General features: G+C 37.5%; 2 protein-coding genes across 6 annotated transcripts; both read left to right on the forward strand.

The window, feature by feature from the left end:
* The first annotated feature begins 1,466 nt into the window (after nt 1-1,466).
* LOC149003791 (non-specific lipid-transfer protein 4-like) lies at nt 1,467-2,259 on the forward strand. Its single transcript, XM_089138544.1, has 2 exons — nt 1,467-1,909; nt 2,051-2,259. Exons 1-2 carry the CDS (start codon nt 1,545-1,547, stop codon nt 2,058-2,060), a joined length of 375 nt encoding a protein of 124 aa, XP_088994670.1. The 5' UTR covers nt 1,467-1,544; the 3' UTR covers nt 2,061-2,259.
* A 2,135-nt stretch (nt 2,260-4,394) lies between these two features.
* On the forward strand, nt 4,395-14,605 carry LOC149003792 (uncharacterized). Of its 5 annotated transcripts, XR_016170121.1 has the most exons (6): nt 4,395-4,504; nt 4,834-4,969; nt 5,601-7,973; nt 10,019-11,971; nt 12,257-12,386; nt 13,533-14,605. XR_016170121.1 is itself a non-coding variant. In XM_089136299.1 (4 exons), exon 3 carries the CDS (start codon nt 5,758-5,760, stop codon nt 7,957-7,959), a length of 2,202 nt encoding a protein of 733 aa, XP_088992425.1. In that variant the 5' UTR covers nt 4,395-4,504; nt 4,834-4,969; nt 5,601-5,757; the 3' UTR covers nt 7,960-7,973; nt 10,019-13,127. The 5 variants fall into 5 exon arrangements, 1 of the variants encoding a protein (XP_088992425.1); XR_016170120.1 differs by having other exon boundaries at nt 10,019-12,386; XR_016170122.1 differs by lacking the exon at nt 12,257-12,386.
* Nucleotides 14,606-15,631: the final 1,026 nt, after the last annotated feature.

The following is a 15,631-nucleotide window of genomic DNA, read 5'->3' on the forward strand; positions in this document are numbered from 1 at the left end:
CAATTTATCCTTGTAGCTTTGTTACATTTGAGTCCTCTAGCGAAAATAATAGGAAATGAGGTGCAAAGAGGAAAATGTAAGTGACCATAAAATATCTAACACCTAAAAGAATTTAGATGGACAATTTACGTTACTTTAGGATGAGAGTATTAAACCCATTTACCTCAAATATATTTTTCTTAAACTTTTTGTTTCTTATTTGCTAGAGAAAAGTTTTCTACTATGACAATGTTTGAATTTCAAAGCAACATTCTCATCTTTTATTGATGACAAAGTGGAAGTATCTTTCTAATGCAATGGAATGGCACAGATGTAAAGATTATGTCAACCCTCTATCCAGGATAAAAATAAAAAATAATAAAAAAAAAGATTATGTTAACCCTGTCAACGTAGAGAAACATTGTCTATTAAGAACAGGGTAATTTTCATTTAGACCGACCCTCGGGTTTAACTCAAGTCAACTTTAATAAATAATAAAATAAAATTTTACATTTACCTTTCCCTGGTTTACAAAAAGATCAACTAAGAACAAATCATCATTTTTCAAAATCAAAATGCAATTATACCTTCTCAATTTCCTGTCTATAACTTATTCAAACCTTGAACAGAGGTATTAAAATAATATTCTAACTGAATATACTATCAATCAATTGAAGAAAGATAAAATAATAATAATAATAATAATAAGAGTATTTTTATCATAAAAATGATAGATAATCTTAATTTTTCTTTTCTTAATGCCACAAAGGTGATGAAATATAAAATATCATTTTGGAATAAAAATGATTAGTCCAAATAAAAATTAGGCTGAAAATGTTATGTTGAAGGTGGATCTCCATTATATTTTGATAAAGGGTTCAAGTCTCCAACGTGAAACCTAAAATTTTTTGTCAAACACAGTTTACCAACTATTATGTATCGAATTGAGGGATAAGTAAAGGACAGCTAATGCTACCTTATTCACCAGAAAAATTGACCCACTCTATTAGTTTATAAATTGTTCTCTCTAAGAAGTTTTCTTTGTTTTTTGGGTGAACTTTCTTTGTATGATGTTTTTCTTTTCATTTTTCGGTTAACCTTCTTTCTTTCTATGAAGTTATGGGGTAGCTATTCCTTTTTTTCAAACACAATGGATAGTTGAGGGTGAAAAAAGAAGAAAAAAAAAGAAAGAAAGGATTATTGACTGTTTATAACTTCATAAGCCAAACGGCCAGAAAATTTGTCTAATCATTGCTGTCGGCGTGGGCCTGCAAGCTAGGTACCAGGGCAAAGGATGTAGTAGATTCAACAAGATCTGAGAGATAATTTAGTGTTTGTTGTTTGCTAGCTTGCACTCAATCAAATTAACCCTGATTTTAAAAAATTAATCTACCCACTTTTCTTGCTGTTGCAGACTTCCCTCCATCCTCCAAATTGGGCTATAAATTAGATAGATCAGAACCCTTGCATCTGCAAAGGGCAGGCAAGCTCACTGATCAACTTCATATAGCTGATCAGTTTCTTCACTACTCTTTCTAATCAGTTTCCTTCTTCTCAGCATTATCATGAAGAAGTCACTTATTATTAGTCTAAGAGCCTCAGCTGCGGCGGCTGCTTTAATGCTGCTTCTCTTGCTAGTCCCATTCCCAGCTACAGAGGCCGCAATTTCATGCAGTGACATTGTCAAGGACTTGTCACCTTGTCTCAGCTACCTCACGAGTGGTTCTGGGAATCCATCAGCCAGCTGTTGCAGTGGAGCCTCCAAGGTTAAAGCTGCGGCATCGACTACTTCTGACACAAGGGCTGCTTGTAACTGCCTCAAGTCCACAGCCAAGCAGTTAAATGTTAATACTGCAGCAGCCACCGCTCTCCCGGGAAAATGCGGAATCAGCCTTCCCTTCACTGTGTCTGCCACCACAGACTGTTCCAAGTACGTATTTAAAATACTTTAGTGCTGTGCTCTTATATCATGGACTCTTCACTAAATTAAATGAGCTTCCTTTTCTTCTACATTTTTTTTTTTTTTTTTTAATTTGGTTTTGATAGATTCCTCTTCTTCATCATTTTGCAGGATTGGTTGAAAGTAGTTGAGATGATCATCCTGTTTCCTACATATAAGTGAAGCTGAATCTATTTGATATCAAGAAATATTAAGAAGCGGTTCCTGAGTTGTCTGCTATATATGTTATCCTTATCATAAATAAATAAAGCAGCCTTGTGTTCTTCTTTGGCTATTTTGAGTAATAAAATTACATCTCCAGCCTTTTCTTTTGTTTTTTGGTAAACCGGCTTTCATTTTCAAGAACATTAAAAAGACAAGGTGTCAGAATTACCCAAGTCCAAATTTGGTCATGAGTTGGTCCTCTCTATCAAGGAAATTGTCTTCCCAACTAGCGAATGAACAACTGTATTGCATCCCCTAGGAACAACGTGAAAACTAACAATCTAGAAAAATAAGAAGAGATCGAGGTGTGTAATATCCTCCATAATATTCAATAGACCAAAATGATTAGGAAACTTAAAAATTTAGGATGCTTATCAACTGTTGACAATTACTTTCCACCATGAGATGATCAAACTCTAAATCAATTTCTGTTACCCCAAAAAAAAATAAAGAGCCTATAGTAAGTGTACCAATCATTATGCTTAATAATTTGTTGTTCAATAGGAGAAATAGAAGAAATATATTAAAATCCAATACTCCGTTCGGGGATCAACTTGCTAAACTGATCATCCAAAGAAAAGTGAATAAAAATACAGATCAACATAATGCTACAATCAGTACTAAGGGATTAGCTTGCATTTTTGTGTATGCTCCCCCCCAAAATTGAAGGTAGATGTTCCTTTTGGAAAACCCTGAATGACTTCATCGATACTCTTCAATAACTTTTCTTCATCATTGGTGACTTCAATAAGGTTCTAAACCCAAATGAATAAATTGGTAGCACTCCTTTTTCCCTCAACTAAGTCTCTCATGCCTTCCTTAAACTAACTAAAAAATATCACCTCCTTCACATGGAATGGAAATCTTTTATGTGGTCGAATAAAAGAAACCACCCCAAAAGGTTCTAAAAGGCTTGGACAAAATTTTCGTCAGCCCAAATTGGTTTTCTCTTTTTCCAAATTCTTTGTCAAAAAAACTACTAGCAATTGAATCGGATCACAATCCCCCTTTGCTTCCAATTACAAGCTCCACCACCCCCAAAAATCAAAATCTTTCATTTCCAAAATGCTTGTATCTCCACCCAGACTTTAATAATTTTTTGCAACAGCCGTGGTCTCTTCTACCTCAGTCCAATATCCAAGCCTAATTTGCAGCTTAATCTGGAATTTTTTAAAGATTGGCTTGAAAGGTAGCCTTGCTCCAACATTTAAGAAAGACTGAACAATATTTAATTTTCTTAAATATTCCTATGGAGCTTAAAAGATGGGGAGCCATTTGCTAAGGTTTGCCAACATAGTTGAAGCTAATCATGAAAGTCATGGTGATCTTTGCATTTTATTTCATATTGAAATCTCACAGGTCTTCTTCTAGAAGGTTCAAGAGTGACCTCAACAGGTGTATGGTTAGAGTCCACTATAGCATACCTGTGACCATGCATATTGCCAAATAATTGAAAAAAAATAATTATGATCACAAATACATTGTCAAGACATTCTTTAATAAGAGTTGTACCCTAACTCTTGTTTGACAAAGAAAATTTCACACCAAAACATTTTACTTAATGTAAATGACAATCATGAATAACATATCTAAATCTATCTAGTTGTGTTTGTGTTTAGGTATGTCTCTTATTTTTTCATGAAAATTTAATATGTCATTAAAATCACCAAGAACTAGCCATGGAGTATTTACAAATTGTCCTAAATGAAATAAATCATGTCATATAGTATCTCTATACTCTTACCATTCCATAGGATAGCAAGGTGCCTGTATTTGTTTCTGCAAAGGAAATTACTCATTATCGACACATACATGAGATCTTGATCGTTGCCTTATATCAGAGATTTTTAATAGTAGCAACTAAAGGTCTCCGTCTCTAGCTTGTGATATCAGATTTTGGTTCCAAGGAAAAGCTCCTAGTACTTGACCATCGAAATTAGCCTCTTATTTGGTGTTGTTTTTTAGGTTTTATTATTTATTTTTTAAGCTAGCGTTTCCTAAAAATAATAATACTAGTATCAATTCTCATTGCCTATTATGAGATTTTTTAATTGTTTTAAATTGTTTGGCGTCCATTGTCATTTTTATTTTTACTTAAAATAATAGAAAAAATTTCAAAATCCACAATGGATTATGGATGAGAAGTCATTCTTCCCATTTATGCGGGGCTATACTTGAAATTTTAAAGTTAAGACAGGGGTATAACAATAAAATTACATTATTTTATAAACGCACTTCTCAAACCCTACCGCAAGCTCTCATTTATTGGAAAAATTCTTTTCAAGGCTACCGCGGTTTCTCAAACCCTCTTTCCCTGTCGGAAGCTCTCAATTCGTGCAGAAAAATTTCTCAACTTCGAAGGTGGATCAACATTTATGAATTTCTTTTCTAGTTCTCTCTATTTTCTTGTTTCGGAGTTTTGAAAGGATTTATTTTTAATTTTATTTCATTTCTTTTTGTACTGGAATCGTTGAGCAGTTTTACATTTGTTGGAAAAATTCTTCTCAACGGGCGGCTTCTCAAACCTTCTTTTCTTTTGATTTTGTCTGGTCATGGTGATACGGGCTCGATTTATGTCATTCACGTTTTGGATAATCGCTTCTTTTGGTTTTCGAATTTTTGGGTTCAGCTCTGTTTCCTTGATCGTTGTTGATCTTATTTTAAACTGTTTGGGTAATGAACATATTTAGTTGACCTGAAGCTTCACAGCCCAAAAGCTCATCAGCAATTCCAAGGGTTAGCAGACTAAGCAGGGCCTCAAAGATCGACCGACGTCAAAGACTTTTCCCCTGCAAAAGCCTCGAGTTTCAGTTGACCGTTCCTAAGGTAAGTGAAAGAAAGGACACACTGAATCATGTGCTTTAAATGATAAGTGAAATAGTGATTAGTATTTTCAATTAGACTTCTAATTTCAAACGGATTAATTGGCTAACAGATGTTTTCCTAGCATTGCTGCCATGGCGGTTTGATTTATTGCTATGAAAAATCTTCATTTCAATGACAATATAACTATGATGATTCTAGAGTTGAATCATGTTGTAGAGTAGCTGTTTTGTGATTTTTCACGATTGTTTCATTGTATTTCCAGAAGATAATGATCTGATAGTTTTTCATCGGTCATTGTTTTAACTTCCTAACAATTTAGGTGTTAACAATCTGAAAAATACCGACTGATGTGTTTTGATTAACAATAGGATTTTTTTTGTATTAATTTTCTAGCAATTTTTCATTTTGACATACCAAACTTATTTTTCATTCCACAATTTATTGTCGACAAATGTCACTAAACCATTTTCATTCTTGACCAATGAAGAATTCTAATACTTATTTCTTTTACCGTTAGAATTTAGGTAAGCTAACAGTAAATTCATAAAAGAGTAACGTCTTTTTAGTAGCGGGCAACAATAATTATCCCTTTCTTTCTTCATTTTATTCTAAAATTTGGCTTGTGCTTCAGAGCGTCGACGGCGAACAGTGTCACAGCTCTTCTGCAGAAATTGGATTCACACGAGTTCGAAAGCAAGCAGCAGTAAAACTTCCATGCTTTCTTCTGTTCTTCTCCATCTAGGGTGATGGTGTGTGGGTAATCTCTGCTGGTTATTCTATAGAGACCAATGATTGTAAAATCGATCCTTTGTCATCTTCATTTTCCCCCTCATGGCTGCCATGGCCTTGGCGTTCGCATTTCATTCATTTCAGGTCTGGCACGGAACGATCATTTCGATTCCAGTGATCCCAGAATCGAGCTGGAGACTAGTATTAGATCCCTACGTGAGAATCCCCATTCCAGGGTTGCGGAAGTGTTTGCCCTTTTCAATCGTGCCATCGATTCTGGCTTAAATCCCTCACCTTCAACCTGTAATTCACTTGTTGATGCCCTCGTGAAGTGTAGAGAGTATGACCTGACTTTTTCGGCATATCAGCGGATGACCAACTTGGAGATATTGCCGAACTATCGATCCTTAAATGCGTTAATTGACTGTTTTCTTTTTGCTCGGAAGCCCAAACTCGCCTTTGGAGTCCTAGGGTTAGTCCTGAAGTTGGGCTACACCATAAACGTTTACTTGTTGAACCTCGTACTAAAGGAACTGTGCTGGAGTGGTGAGGTCCCCTGGGCGATAGAACTCTTCCGGGAAATGGGGAGAATCGGGGTGTCTCCCGATGTGGTTTCTTATAACACTATTATCAATGGGCTTTGCAAGGCAAGCAAGTTGGAAGAAGCTCTGGAGTTGAAAGTTGAAATGGAGGCAGAGAGCTGTTGCCCAGGTGTGGTTACATATACCACTCTAATGAATGGTTTATTTAAGGCTGACAGAGTTGATGAAGCAGTGGCCTTCTTATATGAGATGCTTCAAAAAGGTCTCAGTGCAGATGTTGTTGCATATACTACAGCTATAAATGGCCTTTGTCGTAGTGGAAAAGTGGGTGAGGCTAAGAAGCTATTGCATGTGATGTTGGACAAAGGAATTTCTCCAAATGTTGTTACCTATAGTTGCATGGTGCATAGTCTTAGCAAAATGGGACTCTGGGAAGAGGCTACAGCAATGTTAGGTTCCATGATGGAATCTGGCATTGTTCCAGATGTCATAACATATACTTGTTTGATTGATGGCCTCTGCAAGGATGGGAGAGCTACCAAAGCTATGGAAGTGATGGCTTCCATGATAGAGAAGGGTGAAGAGCCCAACATTGTATCATATAATGTCTTAATTAATGGACTTTGCAAAGAGGGCTTGGTGTCCGATGCATTGAATTTGTTTGACACAATGACACAAAGGGGAACAATGCCTGATGTAGTGACTTACAATACAATAATTGGAGGGCTTTGTGATACGGGGAGGATGAATGAAGCAATGGATCTACTCAATAAGATGGTCGAATGTATGCCTAATGTTAAGCCAGAGATTATGACCTTTAACTTGCTAATACAGGGGCTATGTAATGCACACCGTTTTGATGAGGCCATCGGGATTCATCAGAAGATGGTGGAGAGGAAGAATATCAGTAATTTGATCACTTATAACCTGCTAATTGGCGGGTCTTTAAAGGTACAAAATGCCAGTAAGGCTATGGAGCTTTGGCAAGAGATGATTGGCTTGGGATTTTCCCCAAACTCCTTCACCTATAGTATCATGATTAATGGGTTATGCAAAATGCGAATGATTGGTACTGCAAAAGGGCTCTTTTCTGAAATGAGAGCTCAGGGTTTATGTCCAACTTTGTTTGATTACAACACGTTGATGGCATCTTTGTGCAAGGAAGGTAATCTAGAGAATGCAAGGAGCTTGCTCCAAGAAATGAGGGATGCAAAGTGTGAACCTGATGTGATTTCATTTAATACCATTATTGATGGAACGCTTCAAATTGGGGATCTTCAAGCAGCAAAGGAATTGCTTTTGGAAATGCTTCAAAGCGGTTTAGCTCCTGATTTGGTGACTTTTTCCACATTGATAAATGGGTTTTCAAAGGCAGGGTTCTTGGATGAGGCTAAAAATATGTTCAGCAACATGATTGCTCGTGGGTTGTCACCAGATGCCATTGTATATGATTCACTGTTAAATGGATTTAGTGCCAAGGGTGATAAAGATGAAGTCATCAACTTACTTAATCAGATGGCAACTAAGGGTGTTGCTCTTGACATGGGATTAATATCTTCTATATTGAATTGTCTTTGTACGGATGAAGAAAATCACAAGATCATAGAATCACTCCCCACTTTTTCACTTGATGCACCAAAAGGAGTGAATATCTCATGCCATGAGTTGTTGACGAGACTCCAAAAGTTGCAGCCAAGGCTTCAAGTACAGCACGCTTGATAGTTTTGAACGAGGTTAGAAGGGATGCTCTCAACTGTCATGTTGTTTCTCATTTGTTGATTGTTTAGGTGAATAGATTTATTGGCGTTTCTTTAATTACTTCGCATTAGACATGCATTACCTTGTTGTACTTAAATACTTTTCAGAGTATAATTGGACTGTCACTTGGAAATGATCGTTGCTGGGTTTTAGTAGAAAATGATTGTGCAGGATCAGATGAAACATTAGAGTGGCGTTGGGGCTCAGGTCGGGTTTTGATGTTGGGAGAACCTGATTCACACTGGTCAACATCTTCCACTTGGGCATGATTGGCCTAACCGTATGCATCATATAAAACACCAATAATGTGTGAATATATTCATTTCTCATGTGTGTTGGGAACAATCGTAATCTTAATGTGTGAAGGGATATTATGATGGCTGAGACCATCATCATCTCCCTACTCAATCCCCTTAATATTTGTGTCCATGAATCAAATGAATGAGTCACTGAAAAATGTTAGTCTGTAGTTATAAAATGAATGCAGCTCAGAAGAGAACAGGTCCCTTTCTTTTAGTCGGGGATAATATTAGATGAAAGGCTTTGCCATTGGGCAGGGTATGTCTATGCTCTTTATTTCCTGAAGTCAAATGTTAAAAGATGCAAGTGATGTGAGACTATATTTTTAGTTGTAAATAACCCACAAACCTAATTTGGAATGGAGAAACTGCTGAAAACCCCAGTCAGTTCTGATGAAGGAATCGGGAGATATGGCATAACTGGGAGATATGGCACAACATCGAATTTTATAGAAAATGTGCAAATCAAAATTGCACTTGATCTTCCAATGAGTGAGGGTAGGGCTATGTATGAAGGAGCTTGCTGCAATTATGTTGAGATTCTGATAGACAGAATTGAAGATATGAAGATGGAACTAAGAAAGAAGGTTATGGCTCTGGATCAACCCAGCCAGCAGGATGGGCCAAAATTGGATTGAGTGAGTAATGCAGATATGCTGCATTGGATTGACCCAAATGCTGCTGGCTTTCCAGATAGAGATGAACCAGGTCCAATTTGAGTCTGGGTCTAGTAGAATTTAGGAATTATGTTGTTTGGGGAAACAATATATTTGTTTTATTTTAGAAATTAATGTAGGATATTGGTTTCCCTTTTTTTTTTGGAAGTTTCCTTATTTGAACTAAAGTTCTAGTTAGAGAGTTGGTCTTATTTTAGAAATTTTTTAATTTTCATTATGTATGATGTAATTCCTCACTGGTAACCAGATAGAATAGATTTGCCTTGAGTTTATGTTTGTGAAGAGCTTGTGTGGCTGGTGATTTGTGTAAGTGCTCCTCTTTCCTTGCCCCTTTATGCATTGTCATTTTTCTCCTGCTGCTGGATACTGTGAATTTTCTTCAGGTTCCCACCCCTCTCAGTGCAGGCCTGCTATTAACAAACTTAGTTGCTGATCCAACATGGTCTTCTGTGCTATAGTGTACCCTTGCAAGCTGCTGGAAGCCGCTTGGAGACTCATAAACAATAGCGTCTTTAATGTTAAACTTGGCCTATTGAAGCTGGATACCTTTGTAATGGCTTGGACTGTTCTTGTTGCAGATTGCCTGGATATAATCTCTGCAATGAAATGGAAGTCTTCAATCATCTATCCTTTATGCCTTGTGTAACTGTGAACGTAGATTTATATCTCTCATTTCTTTTCTTGGTGGTAGTGGCAACGGCTTTGCTTTGAAAGGATCCATGTAACCAACCCTATTTAGTTGGATTTTGTAAAGGCTAAGACTTGTTGTAGTGATGGTGAAAATGCCGTTTGCATGCTAAAGAGAGCTATGGTTTTGTCAATTCATGATAAATTTTCCATATGATTACAGGACCTGCACTACATATATCCACTCAAATCCCAACTTTTTGGCTGATATGATCATTTTGGTTCATTGAATAGTTTCTACTAGCTCTTAGGTTTTTGAGCCAAGCTGTGATTTATTTATTTATTTATTATTATTATTTTTTTTTTGGTTTTTGGTTTTTGGTTTAAACTGACAAGCTAGGACATGTTTGATAACAGGTGGTAAAATGCACAATCTCTATGTTGATAGAAGTAGCCTAAGAGATTGACTATCACTTGGAGATGACACAGAACTGGTTTTGGACAATAAATTTATGAGCGTCAGTCTTGTGGACAAGTGGTTTGGCCAGTTGTAAAGGCTTGTATTATCAACTGGTGGCATCTAACCAGCAGGCAGCAATGTGCCATGGCATTTCTCATCTCTCAGGTATGGTTCATTGCAATGAACCGAAAGGCAAAGGCACCGTAATTCTATGAGGAAAGCATAGAGATACATTGACGAAGGCTGGTGCGTCGTTCACACATCTCAGCTTGCAAACGGTGATGTGTGCACAGAATCCCTGCCGTTGGATGCCTCATTTGGCTGGCACGCTTCAAAGAGAGGAGCGGGATCCTAAACAGGCTGGACTATTAGAAATGGCACAGTGATGATCCTGATTTCTGGATGACAAATTTACAAGTGTCTCTTTTGGACAAGCATTCAGCTTGCGGTTAGGCATATGTTATCACTTATCAGGCTCATGGGCCTTACTGCCCGCTCCAATGGTGGGCCTTAGCATTAGTCCTGATCTCCGGCATTATCTGTGTAGAGTTTGTTTGTTTGCAAAGGAAGTGCAAATACTTTGATGTGAAGTGAAATTTAATTCAAATTGAGATGTTTGGTTGCAAGTGTTATATTTTTCCCAAGTAAGATATTTTATACATTTCAAATAAAAATGGAAACTTAACTTACCGACCAAAATCATCGCTCGACTCTAAACCCTCAACTCTCGACTTCTCCCTCTTCCTCTTTCTCGCTTGGGATCATCAGCTTCTTCTCTCTCTCCCGATCAAGCTCAGGCACTCTCTCTCTCTCTCTCTCTCTCTCTGGATGGCTTCTTTTGCTCTCCTAATCTTCCTGAACGGATGAATTTCTTGCTGTCTGCTTCTCTCCTTGTTTGATCGAAACTCTCAATGTCTCATAATTAGCAGAGTTCCCTCCTTTCTCAGTCAGGTATGATCTCTTGCCTCTAGTGTTGTTAGATCACCTGAAATCTTAGATTTCAGAATCGGTGTTATACTGATTTTACTTATATTCCTCTAGAATAGTGGAATGAAGCAAATATTTCTTTGCAAGCATAAATGATTCTGGGATATTTCAGAATCTGGAGATATCACAAATTGAACAGAATCCCTTCACGGATGGAGAGTTTGTTCCCATGTATTAATTGGGTTCTGGTGTATTAGTGATTTCATATGCAGTAATTTGTGTTTAATGCTCAACGTGAGGATGCTAGACATGTAAAGGACTTTCTTCCTTTATTTAGGGTGAACTAGATACTGCCTAAAGAGCTTGTGAATTATTAGCTTATGTGGCATCCATTCTAGTGGGAATCTTTAGAAGATTACTATCACTAGCAGTGTGTTGGATAATTTGTAAGGAATGATTATATTTGATATCTGTCACTTTATGCCCAGAGTCTGTGTAGATATTGGGTCCATAGAGTTGAGACATTGGTATGTACCCAGGCCCCTTCCAACACCTTGAATTGCGTAGACACTGACAACTATCATTGGGGTCTCGATTACCATTGCGTTCAATGAATTTTTCAATGCCAATCATGTTGCTATGGAAATTCTTTTGCTGTACTGTAGATCTTGCAAATTTCACTACTTGCAGAGTGCTTTCTGCATGCTTTTCATATACATGATTGATATGGTTGCATAAACCCCCTGATCTGCTTTGTGCTTGTAAGATTAAAGGGCCGGTTTGGTGGATTATATATTTCCTTCTGTTGTTCTCTAATACTTCTCTTTTCCATATGTGTTTTTGTTGTGGGTTCGAATGATTGTTTGTTTTTGCATCTCTTCCCAACAAATTATCGCGTTATAACAGATTGCTGATGTTCTAATTGCTTCCCTAGGGACTTTTGATATTATTTCATTGTCACAAGGCGATTGCTTGTCAGTCAGGTATCATCTCTTGCCTCTACGGTTGTTAGATCACATAAAATCTTAGATTTCAGAAACGGTGTTATGCTGATTTTACTTATATTACTTTATAATAGTAGATTGAAGCTGAGTGTCTGAACATGTTAATTCCTAGGTCCAACCTAGTTAACTTTTTCAAATTCCCAATCTGTGTAAGTATTGAACCTGATAGATTGTTACTTAATAGGTCCTACTGGTCAAACTGTCCTTATATGACCAAGGCAATTATATGATATGTTACTGATATCTGTCTTTGCTGTGGCAAAGGTTCTCAGTCAAGACAAGACACCCTTGCTTTATAGTCTTGTGTTTGAGGAGGGAGTAGTCAATGATGCAACCTCTGTTGAACTTACTGCAGTTCAAAAGCTTGATCTCAGCAATTTCAATGCTTTCCTTGGTACTTTTTGGAACCTTCCTTTACCTCTTCTCCACACGTACAGCACTTGGTATAGCAGTAACTTTTTAGTTCTTTGGTTGTTTATGTGCAAGCACATGGATCACTGAAAGCATGTTGGATATATGGACTGTATGGTCAATTCAGACCATGTAAGCCCCCATGACCAGATATGAGGAAAACTGCTTCATTGTGGTGGACTTTGATATTAATCTTCCAAATATTTGAAGCAGCGGTTGTTCTTAGAGTTTTCCATTGTATTTTCTTTTACAATTACTTACATCTTGCTGTTTGTTGGAATTATTCATCTTCAAATGATTTGAAGTAAAACTTGCAACCAATGCCTAACTTTTCTATCATGTTTAAGTTGATGCCAACCTCAAATTTAAAACTGTAAAAATCTTTCACCTATATTTCTTAGGATAACAGCCAGTCTTAATTCTCTTGCCCCAGCTCAGACTACTACTTAATTTGTAATCCCAGCATTACCCTATCTCCTGTTCTAATTTGTTTTCTTTCCCCCTTTTTTTGGCCATTATTTTGTAAATCTGAGGATATATCTGTTGTATTAGTGATGATTTTCATGTTGCAGTTTTCAAAGCTTAGAAAGTCATGAAGGTAAAGCTCTTACTAGCTTAAACTAGTAGAACTTAATGCTCGGGGGTTGATTTTCAAGTTTACTTCATTAAATTGAGATTCTTTGTTTCAAGTTTCTGTTATCAGTATTAATTTTTCCCCCTTTTTGCGGTTTTTTTTTTGTTGGGGGGGGGGGGGGGGAATTCGTGCTGTTATCTAACTATTGCAGTCCTTGCTACTTTCTAGATGGGTCTTATCACTGCCTACATTATAAAAACATTATACTTTGGAAGGCTTGATTGAAAACTTTAGCTATGCATTTGAAGTTTTTTGTGTGTTGGTCCTACCCCATTTAGGCATATCTGTGTCTTATTCAAGCATCATTCTGCTTTAATTTTCAAAGTTGCTTCCATGTCTATTGGATAATTCTAGCTCTACCTCTAAGCACACATCACACCTCAGTCGTGATATGTAAATCTCAATTGCACACCTCTCATCGTATTTAAGGAAGAACTGGTTGCTTGGGCTTTTTGATCCTCATAATACAGAAATTACTTTTGCTTCAAACTGCAGCACTATTCACATGTAGAAGGAAGAATGTTTATGAGCCAATGGCTTTAAGAGCAAATGATGGCTGCCTGGGAGGGCAAAAGAGGGCTGCCTTCGCAGGCAACAGAGATCTCTGGCTTGGATTGGTTCGTGGAGGCCCAAACCCGAAAGATTTGAACGTATGACTGATTAGAAATGGTAGAATGACATTTTTTTTTAATTGATTATGTATCTGCCTGATGTGATAATTGTTATTACTTGTGACATATGAGTGGTAAAGCAACCATCTTGCAAGGTGGATTAGTTGGTTTGGCTCCGAGGAGTGTATGACTAAACCTTGTATAGGTATTTCTGCTTTGATTTACTTCAAAGTTTCAAATGGAATTGTCAGAACTGTTATATTGATCTTGAATTATTTGAGATTGGCAACTCTGCCAATTATAAAAAATTGTCATATTGCGTCCCAGTATGTTTCTCTTTTATGTAATGGTTTTAATAGTCCGTATAGTCCCAGTAGGTGCAAATAGAATTCAATAGTCTTATGGATGACTCTAATATATAGAGGAAGGAAGTGACTTGGAGGATATAACTTCTTATTGACATTGCAACCCCAGTAACATTGCTTGCGGCTGTTCATTCCCCTTGCAATCAAACATACTTGTACGGAATTGGATGGTACTGTAGGTCTAAATGGAAAGCTCAGAGATGCACTGAAGAGTGGGACCTGCATCAATGGAGAATGCTTGAAGTCGCAGCAGGGATAGATGGGGGCTGATCTATTTTCATGTTTATACTACTTGGAGACAAAAGTTATCTGTAGTGTGAAGGATATGGATATCTGGAAAGCATCCCCCATGCAAGATGTTTGGTCTTGGCAGTGGTTTTACCAGAGGTGTGGCATAGAACATGGATAAAACTCTCATTGGCTGTTGGAACGCGATCTCTTTAATGCTTTCAGTTGATCCTTTTTAATTTTATCTGCCAACCCAGTTGGTAAAACTCCTAAAGAAAATGGTTTACTGTGCTGCTCTAGAATTCAGAGTCCTCAGGTGATTGATATTAATACCAGGTAAGCAACAACTCAAATCTGGTGTAGTGTAGTGTGGTGGTGGTGGTGTGGTGAAGAAGAACAGGGTGAAGTTGCAGGTTGCCAGTTTCAAATGCCTGAGCCCTAGGGGCATTGAAATGATCATGTTGTCTTTTGAGTGCCTTTCTGAGTCTCTACTGGTATTTGACCAAGGACCACCCGGCCGCCATGAGTCCATGACCTGTCGTTTTTTCACCTTCCAAACCCACCCGGCCGCCATGACCAGGATGCCCTTTAGATCCCTTCTATCAATGGTAGTGCACCCCGATAGAACCGTCGATTTGACTCAACTTTGGAATTGACCATCAGCCCCATTACATACCTGAAAACAAAACTCTGATTGATCTGGTACGATGTGGTTCGTTCGTACCAGCGATTATCCGGTACGATATGGTCCGTTCATATCAAGGGTTCTCTCCGGAGTCCGGACATCTAGTAGATTTTCATACGTAGAAGTTGATTCTGGGGTTGTTGGGACGGGTTCCAATTATTTGATTGTCTCGTTATCCATTTTCCCCCCCGTGCGGTGCAGTCTATATTATCATTATCAAATGCCATTTAGTCAATCAAACTTCTCCTGGGCGTTTGATAATTTTTTAGAAACTCTGGTTGGTTTTTGTTCAATTGATGTCTAAACAAACAAATCAAGCTATAAGTTCGCTGTAGATGATAGGTCATAAAGAGTTGACGAAGCCAAAAAAAATGAGTTCATAAAGAAGATAAAGGAAAATATAAAGGTGCGACTTGCCAGGCAGTTTTTGATATCTCTATAACCCTGAAGACAAACTTGATAAAATTAAATGGCCAAGTTGTCCTGGCTTTTGAAAGTACAGTCATAGTTTAATGAGGTATATTGATCATGGCGGATCTACATACATTGTTGATTCAAATCTATATCAGCAGAGATCAATCCTAATACTAATGGATGATGATACGATGAAAGACAATGGACAAAACCTTCTAGAAACTGGCTTTTACATCCAGACCAATTTCGCGTATCGGTTCCTCCAATTTGACGAGTCCTAACTCCTAAGTC

This window comes from Hakea prostrata, chromosome 10, assembly GCF_041222555.1.
Source record: "Hakea prostrata isolate BN-2017 chromosome 10, UWA_Hpros_2, whole genome shotgun sequence".
NCBI lineage: Eukaryota > Viridiplantae > Streptophyta > Magnoliopsida > Proteales > Proteaceae > Hakea > Hakea prostrata.